Genomic DNA, 12,850 nt, shown 5'->3' on the forward strand with positions numbered 1-12,850 from the left:
TACTAAGGTTATAGTTGCTAGACTTAGACCGCATTTGGATAAGCTTGTTTCACCAGTTCAAGTAGCCTTTGTTCTTGGTAGGAAGGGTTTAGACAATGCAATTATTGCCCAAGAAGTTATTCACACTATCACCAAGAAGAGGGGGGAAGTTGGGTATATGGCACTGAAGATCAATTTGGAAAAAGCTTATGATAAGCTTGAATGGAGTTTCATTAAGAATATGCTTACTAGAGCTAACATTCCGGTTGACCTTATTGATATCATCATGAGTTGTGTTTCGACGGTATCCACTTTCATATTGGTGAATGGAGAAGCCTTAGATCCGATATAACCTTCGAGAGAGATTAGACAAGGGGACCCGCTATCTCCATATTTGTTCATCTTGTGTATGGACTACCTTGGCCAACTCATTGAAGAGAAGTGTCATATGAAGCTTTGGAAACCGGTGAAAGCTTCTCAAAGTGGACCGGCCTTTTCCCACTTGTTTTTTGCGGATGACCTTGTGCTTTTTGCTAAAGCGGATTACATTAATTTCTCGACAATTAGGGATGTTCTTGATTGTTTTTGTAGTGCCTCCGGCCAAACTATCAGTGAAGCCAAGTCAAGAGTTTACTTTTCTCCTAATGTGGATAGAGATACTAGAGAGTCCCTTTGTGATATTCTTGGTTTTGCTTCAACCCTAGAGCTTGGTAAGTATTTGGGGATTCCCATCAAGCATGGGAGCACTTCCTCCCAAGACTACAATTTCATTTTGGATAGGGTGAAGCAGAAACTAGCTGGTTGGAAGGCAAATTTGCTTTCGATGGCAAGCCGAGTTGTTCTCATCCAAGCCTCCACCGTGGCTATTCCTTCATATGTGATGCAATGCTCTCATCTTCCGGTGAAAATTCTTGGGGGTTAGATCGGGTTAATTGTAACTTCCTTTGGGGTTCTTCGAAGACATCTAGGAAGATTCATTGGGTTGGTTGGCATAAGGTGACAAGAACTAAAGAGGAAGGCGGACTCGGCTTGCAAACTACAAAGGGAAGGAATGTAGCTCTTCTTGCCAAATTGAATTGGAGATTCAATAATGAAAAAGAAGCCCCTTGGGCTAAGGTTCTAAGATCTAAATACTGTAACAGCAGGAGAGTAACTTCGTCTAATGTTGATAGGCTTCCTTGTTCCTGTATTTGGAGAGCAATGAAGAAAGGAAAGGAGGTGTTCAATGCAGGTAGTATGTGGATGATTGGTAGGGATAGTAAGATGAGCTTTTGGCATGGGAATTGGATTCAAAGAGGACCCCTTCGGCACCTCATTCAAAGGCCTCTAAATTTTGAAGAATCCAAGTGGGAAGTGAAAGACCTCATGATGGATACAGGGTGGAATTTAAGCCGGATTTCCTTTGTGCTCCCTTCAGAAGTGAGTCTTATGATCCACGCTACTCCATTTCCTTTAGTAGGTAGAGGAAGTGATAGCTTAGCTTGGCAGAGTAATCCTAGAGGTGTTTTTGATTTAAAGAGTGCGTATAGTCTTGTCAATGGTGCTGCACAAGATCCATCATTCTCGGCTAAATGGATTTGGAAAGCTAACATTTTGCCTCGAATTAAAACCTTTATGTGGCAATGTGCTCACAATAGCATAGGAGTGAAGGGGTGCCTTAGTAGAAGAGGGATGGGTGTTGATGATGAATGTCCTTTATGTCAAGAGGGAGTAGAAACTGTGATGCATGCTCTTAGGGACTACTCATGGGTTAGATCAATATGGAGGCACTTGGGAGTGCTGCCTTTAAACCAGGTTTTTTGGAGAGCTGATTTGCAGGAGTGGCTGGTTTATAATGGGAACGCTAATCTCACTGGCATGACTAGGAGTATGCCTTGGAAGATGCTTTTCCCCTTTGCTTTATGGAACTTATGGAAGAGTAGAAATGGGAGTGTTTTTAGAGGGAAAAATCCGAATCCAGATTTGGCAAAGGAGGTAGTTAGTCAAGTGAGGGAGTTCATGTACTGTGCTTCAACTCCTAGAGATTTGGCTCGTCGCACCATCAAAGAAGTTAGATGGGAGAAGCCACAGGTGGGTTGGGTTAAATTAAATACGGACGGGGCTTCTAAAGGTAATCCGGGTCTAGTAGGTTGTGGAGGAGTGGTGAGGAATGAGGATGGAAGGTGGATTGCGGGGTTTGCTAGGCGTATAGGGGTGACTACCAGCTTTGTGGTTGAACTATAGGGGCTTCGGGAAGGTCTCTTACTTTGCAGCAACTTAAACGTCCTTTTTCTAGTCATTGAGCTTGATGCTAAAGCTGTGGTGGATGTTTTTCTCAATCCTAACTACCAAAATAATGTTGTTTCACCTATCTTGGAGGATTGCAAGCAATTGATGCTCCAGTTTCAACAGGTTCAGCTTAGACATTGCTTTTGTTAGGCTAATCGCTGTGCGGATTTGTTAGCTAGGATGAGTTTTGGTCAAGTTTCAGATTTTATGTCATACAACTATCCGCCTGTGGACATTAGAGGTATATTAGAAGAGGATGTAGTTGGTCTGTATGTTAACAGATACTGCACTGTAACTGATTTTGCAGTTTAGCCTTTGAATAAAATCATCTTTCAACAAAAAAAAAAAAAAAGTCCAATCTTTATATACATAGTGCCCTATTTGATGTTTGTTTGTGTCCAAGACGAAGGTTCGATGCTTATCTCTTTGGCTTGCTACCTAAAGTCATGCATAACTTGGCTCTATAGGGCATGATTGGGAGGAGCAAAACTAAAGTTAAGTAGCATAAGGCAAAGGGAAGATGATCTCATAACACATCCTGGTTCCATGTTTGCATCAAAAATTCATGTCAATTCTAGGAATACTGTATGAGACATAAATGTGGTTACATGACCTATTCGTTTTTTTCTTAAGTTTGGTTGACATTTTATCTATTTTGCCCTTACAATTTAGGCAAAATTACACTATTTGTTCCTAAAATTTACATGTTGAGTGTAATTGCTTCTTGATGTTTTAAGTGGGCATTATTGGTCCCTAAAATTTTAGAAATAAGCATTATTTATTCCTTCATTAACTTCTGTCTACTTTCTTGCCTATGTGCCTAACAGAACAATGACGTGGAATCTGCTTTTAGAACTAAAAAATTACTTGTCAACAAACACACCACCCTCCTCATTCCATATTCTCTCCTCCAACTCCCACTACCTCAAGTTAGCCATTGTCTCCAACGCCACCTCTGGTTCTGACCAACACTTCATCTCCCGTCTCCAACCCTTCCTCCTTGTTGCCAACACCTCCTACAACCTCATCTAGATTATCTCTAAGTCCAATCAAACAAACTCAACAATTTCTCCCAATGGGTATCCCAGATTCCAATCTCAAATCAATATTAGATAAAATTTGCCCAAGATCTAAGCTTGAATTACAAAACCCATTTTCAGTAGCCCCAGTTACAACGAAATAGATCTAGCTATAAATCTTAAAGTCGGTATCTTTGGAAACAATCTCTGCCTTTTCACAAAAATAAGAATTGGGTATGTTAGAGAACAAGTTTAAGCTCACAAAACCACAAAACCAAGAGTTGGGCCTTGCTCTAAATTATTTTTGCTAACTAGGTCTTGCTACAAATTGATGGTGGAATTTAGTATTGAAAAATAGCAATATTAATAGATATTATAGAACAAGATATGAAGGACTAGGAAATGAGTGGGCCTTTAGCTCTTTTTTTGGATTCAATGTGCAGTGGTTTAGGAAATTAGGTCCAAGTAAGGTTATTTCTAGTGGAGGCGATGAGAAGAAGGGGTTGGGGTGGAGAGCCAAGGAGGAGGGAGACGAAGTACTGGCAAGAGCCAACAATGGTGCTGGAGAGTATGGTGGACTTGAGGCAGTGCCGTTCAAAGGAGAGGACTTGGCATGAGAAGGGTGGTGTGTTTACTGATATGTAATTTTTTATTTTTTGGTAAAACTCCATTCTTGAAATTTACCCACTAAGCACTTTTAGTCCTTATAGTTTTGACTGAGCCGTCTCTAAAGTTTCAAAACTATATACAATTGGCCCCTGTTAACTTCCATTAGTTTTTATTTTTTTTATTTTTTTTTATTTTTTATTGCTTCTGTGTTTAATAGAAAAAGAAAAAAAAAAAAAAAAAAAAAAGGAGTAGGCATTTTTTTACTAATGTGTTAACATTTTTTAATTTAAAAAATCCAAAAATGTCTCCTCTCCATTTTATCCCATGTGTGTGTAACTTCTGGCAAAAAGTAGTTTCATATCTTCAAAGATGGCAAGACAAGGAGGTCTGCAAACAAGAGATCCATACATCGGAGAAAATATCTTGTCATGAAGACTTTAAATTAAATTTTTCAGTAATCCAAGAGGGACCTTTTGTTTTTCTTCATCTATCTCTCTTGTTTTTAATATTTATATAATTTGTCTTGGTATTTGATTTTATGATTGGTCTACTCTCTGAGCAAAAATTTACTACTATCTTGATTCCTCTTTGTATTGCCATATTCATCAAATATTTCAAATATTTGGCTAAAAATGCTGTAACATTTTTATATTAAATAATTAAAATGAATAAAATTTGCAAATTAAATGTAAAGATGTGAGAGTTAATATGGAAGATGAGGCGTTAGTAAAATGTGTGCTCTCACATTGAAAATCAGAGAGACCCTTTATTATTTTTAAGTGTGAGTATTAATGGACTAGAATGTGTTGGAGTAGATATTGAGTCAAATAAGTGCGCAAGAGAATGTGGAGGGAGGATGTGTCAAAATTTCATATGGTCCCTAATGGTACAGTGTAGTTTAGCCTTTTTTTATTTATTTTTTTTATTAATAAAAATAGTTGCCACGTGATTAAAAAAGGTATTTCATTATTCAATTAGACATAGGCAAGAAAACTAACAAAGCTGATGAAATGATCAATAATGCTTGTTTTTAAAACTTGATGGACCTATATCTCTCACTTTAAATTTGAAGGACCAATTTCGCTTAGTAGGTAAACTTTAGAAACTAACAATGTAGTTTTGCCTAAAACTTATTATTAGTGTTAATTAAAAGATTACTAAGTAAAAGTAATTAAAATAGATATGGACATAACATGAATCAATTGTAACTCTATACTAGCTTGTAATCCTGTGGATATGCATGAGATACATTTACAAATAAGTATAACTAATTTACAAATGAGTCTATATGTTTCCTTGTATATGATAGGATTTCTAATTTTCAAGTTGGCTTTCTCATAGGGTGTATTACCAATTGGACAAGAAATTGCAGTGAAGAGGCTTTCTCAAAATTCTGGACAAGCTACATTTTAGCTTGTCCAATTCTTTACTATTGTCTTTAATGCTGCCAGGATTGCTTTGATAAATGCCGAATAATTAGCTTCATCTTCGAAGAAAAATTATGTAACACAAATTTGAATTTTTTTTTTTTTGGTAATTGGGTGAAGGGTGAAGATAGGGGCGTAGCCAGGAATAAATATATGGGGGGGGGGGGGGCGCCGGGTTGTAACATAAATGTACTAAATATAATTCTTAAGTCTATTGGATACAAAATTATCAACTTTCATATATCATCATATACTTGAACATGTTAGGAATTCAACTGAAATTCAAAACCTGTGAGAAACAAAAAAATAGAGAAAACAAAATGCCAAAAGAAAAACAATCACACGCACAAGACAGTATTTACGTGGTTCGGCAATTTGCCTACATCCACGGTATTGCAGGGATTTCACTATTATAAAAAAAATTACAATGTGCGGCTACAGTGTTTTTCTTTCTCAAAAACAACAAGACAAAACCATAATCACCAAAAAAAAGGCTTTTATATCCTGCGCACAAAATTCACAATGGGCTACAAAACGGGCCAAAAAAATTTTGTCTGCCCAAGCCTCCGCTCCATGGACTAAGCCTCAGTAAATCTCCCATTAAAAACCACGCAACATTATTCAAGTCAGGTCGGATCAAATCATGCCTGACGACGATTTTTCATGGAATAAAATTCTTCCATTATCATCTCCATAGTGAAATTCCCTGCAATTTCCTTCTCTATATAAACTATCATATTATCTGCCAAAAACTCATCCTCCATTCTATTGTGAAGTCTTGTTTTTAACATCTTCATAGCTGAGAAAGCTCGTTCTGTAGTTGCTGTAGAAACTGGAAGGGTCAACACAAGACGAATAAGTCTATAATTAAAAAATAGACATTAGACTTTCCTGAAATTTTTAATCCCCTACATAGCTGGAAATTGTACTCTTATTCTGAAAATCTGGATGTTTTATCACATCAAGCTCATAATGTTGCAATTGAGACTCCAAAAGTTCTTGTTCATGTTCAGTAAAATCTTGAGGATAATATTTCTTAACTAAATTGCATATGTGAACAATTTTGAATAATCTAAAAGCATCCTTGGGATTTAAAGCTGAACTAAGAATGACAAGTTCCGTTGTTAGCTCACAAAATCTACTTTTCAATTCTTGCAATTGAAAGTCTATTGCAACTGTAAATATGCAAATTTTAAAATGATGTTCCATTGTTACATCTTCATCTTGACGACGATATCTACCTCGACCTTTAGTGTAACGAGTATTCATATCAGGAATATCAATTTCATGTTGCTCACAAAATGCTATAACACTAGCAAGTAAAGGCTCCCATCCATCATCTCTCAACTTTTGAATAAGTGATTTTGTAGTTGAAACTAAATGCATGGCATTTAAAAGGTCTTGAGAACGTTGTTGCAAAGCTTAACAAAGAACATTAGTAATTCCCATTATCTCTTTCATCAAATGCAAGATTAAAATAAATTCAAATGATGTTAATACCTGATAAGCTCCCTCGGCATCACCGCGTTGTTTATAGTTAGCCCCTTCCTCAGAGATAGTGTTGATAACTTTGCAAGTAGCATCAAACATGTTAATCAAACTACAAATAGACTGAAAATGAGATCCCCACCTAGTATCTCCAGCTCATTGCAAAGTACCAATCTGGTTTGCACCTCTTCCAGTCTCAATTTCATTAGAAGCAATCATATTTTCAACTTGTTCTGCTTGAGCATGTTGCAATTCATCATTACGCTTACTAGAACCAACAACAATATTGATAATATTCACTAAATGATCAAAGAACTGATGAACATCTTTTACTTCTCTAGATGCTGTAACTAAAGCTAATTGCAACCTATGAGCCATACAGTGTACATAATAAGCATATGGGCACTCTTTAAGAAAAAGAGCTTGTAATCCATTCCATTCACCACGCATGTTACTAGCCCCATCATATCCTTGACCTCGAATATTTTCAATGTGGAGGTTGTAATGAGAAAGGACAGCACATATCTCATTTTTTAAAGTCAATGCAGTAGTATCTCTAACATGCACAACATGAAAGAAACGCTCTTTAATGAAACCTTCTTTATCAACAAACCTCAAAATGATGGTCATTTGCTCTCTCTTCGACTCATCCCGAGCTTCATCCACAAGAATGCAAAATTTTGCATTTCCAATTTCTTCACGAATAGCATTTCGCACATTACTAGCAAGAATATGCAAAATCTCCTTTTGAATTGTGGGTGATGTATATTTGGCATTTCCTGGTGCATTTTCTAAGACAACACTAGCTACTTTGTCATTGAAAGTTGATGTGAATTTTACCAATTCAATAAAATTACCTCTATTTTTTGAATCAAGGCTTTCATCATGACCTCTAAAAGCACAAGCTTGAAATGCTAGCCATCGAGCACACTCTACTGAGGTTTTGAGCCGCAACCGATTATTCTCTAATTCTTTTGACGTTTGTTTCTCAATCAGCTTGTCAATATGTCGTGAATGATTCTCTAAATCCTTGCAACATTTCATAGCAATTTTATGTGGGGAGTTTGGTTCTTTCCCTTCATGACGAATTAAAGGACAATTCATTCCATTTTTCACCTTTTTCCAATTATTAAAACCTCGTGAAATGAATACATCTGATCCAGGACGACCTATTGGTTTCTTACTAAAAAGGTAGCAAGGTAGACAATATATCGCATCCATTGAAGGTGAGTATTCCAACCAATCCCTATGTGAATCAAACCATGAAGGTTGAAATCGACGATGATGAGTATCATCATTGTATGGATAGTCTATATTTTCAGGTTGATATGGACCTTCTTTGAGATAAGCTCGTCGGATTTTATCTTGTTGGTTGATAGGAAATTCACATATTTGTTTACGTGATCCTGGATCACGATCTATCTCTTCAAATTGAAGTTTTGGACATTTGGAGGGGTGTTCATCAGGTATTGAAGTATTAAGATTTGTTTCTACAGCCACAGGTGTCCTAATTTCTAAACTGCTAGCATCTTTTTTCTTAAAGAATGCATCAATTGTTTTTCGTTTGCTCATAATTCTTTTAGCTTTAAGAATATGACTCAAAAATTAACCTGAAAAGAATTTTTTAAAATAAAATTTTAATTAGAAATTTTTACTTAGTTATATGAATATTATTCATACTCAAGAAAAAACAAAATTTTCACTATAATTTAAACAGTCAGCCTATTTTTAATACAACTTTAATTAATAATAACCCCTAAAAAAACAAAATGATTTAATTAATTTGTCTTTTATGAATGATTTAATTAATTTGTCTTTTATAAAATTAATTCTATACATTAATTACACGCTCTTAATCAAACTTATATTCATGGGATAAGAAAATAAAAGAAAATTCTATTATTCTAGCCATACTATTTTTTATTTTTATGGGATTTTTTTAAATAAAATTTTAATTAGAAAATTTTACTTAGTTATATGAATATTATTCATACTCAAGAAAAAACAAAATTTTCACTATAATTTAAACAGTCAGCCTATTTTTAATACAACTTTAATTAATAATAACCCCTAAAAAAACAAAAATGATTTAATTAATTTGTCTTTTATGAATGATTTAATTAATTTGTCTTTTATAAAATTAATTCTATACATTAATTACACGCTCTTAATCAAACTTATATTCATGGGATAAGAAAATAAAAGAAAATTCTATTATTCTAGCCATACTATTTTTTATTTTTATGGGTTAAAAATTTCATAGTTTTATTTTGTTATAAATAAGTACTTTATTTTTCTTTTTAAGAGGACATTTGGGCACTAATATTTTTTTAGAGAATCAATTTAAAATTTTGCAATAAGGTGGCTTTGTGCCTGATCCCTTTCTCTTTTCAATCTATGTACATATTCTTTTGAAACATCTTCTTTTATTTGTTGGTGTTTTGGTTACTTTATAAACAAAAATAATAATATTCATCAAATACCAACACTGAGTCACTGACCAAAAAAAAAAAAAAAAAAAAAGATAAAGCCACATTTAAAAAGACAAAAACAGCTTAACAAAAAAAAAAAAAAAAAAAAAAAAAAAAAAAAAAAAAAAAAAACGGGAAAAGAGAGTCAACCGGATAAGATAAAAGCCACAAGATAAAAAATGGAAAAAAACAAAACCCAGCCATTCAGCCAATGAGAGAGTCACAGTTCAAAAGAGAGAGAGAGGGACTTACCGAGATGTGGATCAGCTATTAAAGGCAAAAAATAAAGGGCCTCCTTCACCTTCAGCCTTCATAAAATTCATTTCATTTTTTTCGTTTAGTGAGAGTGAGATAAAGAGAGAGTCAGAGAGAGACTGAGATGAGAGAGAGTCAGAGAGAAACCTTGAGGGCCGGCCGCCGGAGCCAAGGGAGCAACTGCCAACGACGACGACTGGAAGACTCGATGAGGCGATCTGCCGGAGCAGAGGGATCTCCGATGACTCGATGAGGCGAGGTGATCTGCCGGAGCGGAGGGGCGATCTGCGATGAGGTGATCTACGATCTGCAACGAGGGGCGACCAGGCGAGCACGACGACGACGACGAGCGAGCCGCGTTGACGACGACGGCGACGGCGACGTGACCGTGGGTTACTGGGTTTGGTTTGCTGGGGTTCCGGGTTTGGTTTTGGTTTATGTATTGGTGGTTTTTTTTTTTTTTTTTGATAAACACTCTGTATTTTGGTTTGCTGGAGTTTGTGTTTGTTGGAGTTTGTGTGTGGTTTGCTGGAGTTGATGTGCTTTAGTATTGGGGTTTGATTTCTCTGCCTTTGCCAGACTACCAGCGATGTGATGGGTTTCAACTCTCTGCCAGCGACGACGCGACGTGATAGGTTCGTTTCTGATTTTCTGTATTTTTTTTTTTTTTTTCGGTTGAGAATCTGTGGGCTTGCCGTGAGTGAGCTTGGGCTCGCTGTGGGCTCTGTTACCCTTTTTTTTTTTTTTTTTTTTGCTTGAAAGTAGAACAGAGATATATATATATATATATATATATTTTTAATTTGAGGTGTTCTTAATTTTTGATTGAAGGCTGGGAAAATGGGAGAGAAATGGGTAGGGGGGGCCGGCTGTGTGATGTTGGGGGGGCCGAGTTATTTTTTCTTCCTAGTCTAATGGGAAAATCTTTTTTTTTGCAGGGGCCACGGCCCCCCCAAGCCACTATTTTGGTGAAATTAGGCTGTTCCTCCACGATAGTAGTAATTATGATTTCAATGTCTTACTTTTACTACTTATGGAGAATAATATTCTAATTTGAAGTTGCTAATGCTTCTTTGGTATGTGTGATTCTTAATTTTTTGTCTGAGATATATGCAATGTTTACTACATATCAGCTTTATAAATGTACTGTTCAATTTCTAGATATCATAAAGAAGTGAACCCCATGTTCAGTTTTATAGGAACATTAATGTGATTTGTTTTGTTTAACTATGGTGACTCTTTATCAAAATCATATATACTTTTCTAGGGTAAGATTCAGTCTTTCATTTGGGATTACTAGAGAATCTTTCTCTCATAGTGTGTATATATGCACATACATAATTGATCTGTTGGCTTGAATCTTCAACAGTGCAACATTTGGCTTCTTTCTATATGTAGATAGTACATAGAACTCTAGGGGAATTTGGTTAGCTAAAGAAAGTTTGGGTAAGCTTCTGCAATGTTTTGTACTTTTGGAAGCGGGAACTATTACTATAATTTTGAAATTAGTGTGGTTTACTCCACATATCTCTATTTCCTCTTAGTTAAAATTTTTTTGGTGTTAAGATGATAATCAATCATTAGTTTGTCCAAGAACTGGATGTCAACGTTAGAATTCTGGCCATCATTCCCTCGTGCAAAGGAGAATCCAGTGATATTTCAATTCAATATCTTAGGGGAGTAAAAAGATATTGCTACATCATTTCAATTATCCTTGGAACTTATGTCCATCTTCATTGCAAGTTGTGTGTGCGCTTTAGTTCCTATTTTTCATTTGTTGCACTCTTTTGCAACCTTTATTAAAATATCTTTCCCTTCCTTTTTCTATGTGTCTTTGTTAAGTTCTTTCAATGGTATGATCATGTTCTATGGAAAGAAATGCTCTGTTTATGGATATGTTATATTTCGTAATTTGTTCACTTGTGCTTTTTTTGCATCCCTTCTCAAAATATCTTGTCCATCATCTTCCTTTAAGTCTTAGTTCTGTTTTTTCAAATCATTTCTACAAAAAGAAAGTATTGTTTCAACATATTGGTTACAAGCTTTAAGGGCCAAGTGCAATATGACTAAATTATGTGAGGTCAAAAAAGCAGGTATCTAGTTTTGCCTGGTTAGAATAGATAATTATTATTCACAGAAGGAATTTCTTTTCTAAAGTTGAATGTTTTCTGGCTATGCATGTCAGATAGTTATTTACATTCATTTTCTTTCCTTTTTCTTTTCTCTATGATGTTTCAGTTTTTCATACCAGTCAAAGTATTCTTCTAATAGATCTATCTACCTTGAATTTTATTGTTAAATTGTCTGTGTAATGCTCATAAAATGCATAATCTAAAATAAATTGTCTACTGTGTAGGAAACCAATATTAATGTATTGTATGGGAGGCCTTGCTGAATACTGTGTTGTGCCAGCACATGCCTTGTCTATTTTGCCCAACTTATTGCCATACACAGAGTCTGCAATTCTAGGATGTGCAATTTTTACTGCTTATGGTGCTATGGCCCACGCAGCTGAGGTGCGCCCTGGGGACTCTGTTGCTGTGATTGGAATTGGAGTTGTTGGTTCAAGGTGAACAACTGAAGTTGTATACTTTACTTTCTTTTTTCTGGGTTGATAATTGTATCTTTAATTGCTTATCAGTACCTTAATTAACGTTTGACTAGTCAGTTCAAAATTTAGTAACCATATACTTTTTTTTTCCCCTTCAATTTAAAATTGTGAAGTAACTAAATTAATTAAACAAAGTTCTATATACTAAGGTTTAGAAAGTATAACAAAAGTCTTCAAATGGGAATAATAAATGCTTCCACTATATATATATATATATATATATTAGGAAGCATTCTATTGCAATAGAATTGTCCAATCTATTGCAATAGAATTGTCCATGATAATATTGATTAATAGAGCATTGGTTGTGTGACTTGACACTCTTTTGAAATAAAAAAACTCATAATGTATGGTAGTGACAGATGGTAGGGATAGCTTGGTAATAGTATATTCTATAAGAGTCTAGAATAGGAACACCTCACCAATGGTATCTCAGTAGAAACATTCGGTTCTCTCTCTTTCTAACACTAGCGTAAAAGAAGTAGTCCATCTAAAGACTCAATCCAATCACATCCGTACCATACCTTGTATAATACATGATGATGCGAAAAATCAACAACTGAGCTTCTCGTCGTAGCAGATGGACGATGCTATGAATGAGGTCGTCTCTGTAGGTGAAAATCCTACAAAATGAACCAAAGGGAAGAGAAACACGCCGGTGTGGCATCAGCCAAACCGCCTCTGATGCTTAATATTAGGACATATGTGGATTATGTTAGGAAC

The 12,850-nt window shown here is 35.4% G+C and overlaps 1 protein-coding gene and 1 long non-coding RNA gene across 3 annotated transcripts; one reads left to right on the forward strand and one right to left on the reverse strand.

The window, feature by feature from the left end:
* Window positions 1-6,202: 6,202 nt before the first annotated feature.
* LOC111983098 (uncharacterized) lies at window positions 6,203-8,362 on the reverse strand. Its single transcript, XM_065777658.1, has 3 exons — window positions 6,961-8,362; window positions 6,803-6,870; window positions 6,203-6,649 (listed from the first exon to the last, which is right to left on the reverse strand). Exons 1-3 carry the CDS (start codon window positions 8,360-8,362, stop codon window positions 6,203-6,205), a joined length of 1,917 nt encoding a protein of 638 aa, XP_065633730.1.
* A 1,134-nt stretch (window positions 8,363-9,496) lies between these two features.
* LOC136069310 (uncharacterized) lies at window positions 9,497-12,225 on the forward strand. 2 transcript variants are annotated; one of them, XR_010630519.1, is made up of 3 exons: window positions 9,497-9,961; window positions 10,096-10,151; window positions 11,873-12,225. It is a non-coding gene; the product is annotated as an uncharacterized LOC136069310 (long non-coding RNA). The 2 variants fall into 2 exon arrangements; XR_010630518.1 differs by lacking the exon at window positions 9,497-9,961 and having other exon boundaries at window positions 9,970-10,151.
* Window positions 12,226-12,850: the final 625 nt, after the last annotated feature.

Source organism: Quercus suber, unplaced genomic scaffold (genome assembly GCF_002906115.3).
Source record: "Quercus suber isolate HL8 unplaced genomic scaffold, Cork oak 2.0 scaffold_161, whole genome shotgun sequence".
Classification (NCBI taxonomy): Eukaryota; Viridiplantae; Streptophyta; class Magnoliopsida; order Fagales; family Fagaceae; genus Quercus; species Quercus suber.

What these genes read in the sequence shown, in the direction of transcription:
- LOC111983098 (XM_065777658.1), bottom strand. Translation starts at nt 8,362, where the DNA reads ATGAGCAAACGAAAAACAATTGATGCATTCTTTAAGAAAAAAGATGCT. An exon ending in AAGAGGTGCAAACCAGATTG is followed by an intron (nt 6,871 to 6,960) that starts GTACTTTGCAAT and finishes CTACTTGCAAAG; the next exon opens with TTATCAACACTATCTCTGAG. An exon ending in ATGCCGAGGGAGCTTATCAG is followed by an intron (nt 6,650 to 6,802) that starts GTATTAACATCA and finishes CTTATTCAAAAG; the next exon opens with TTGAGAGATGATGGATGGGA.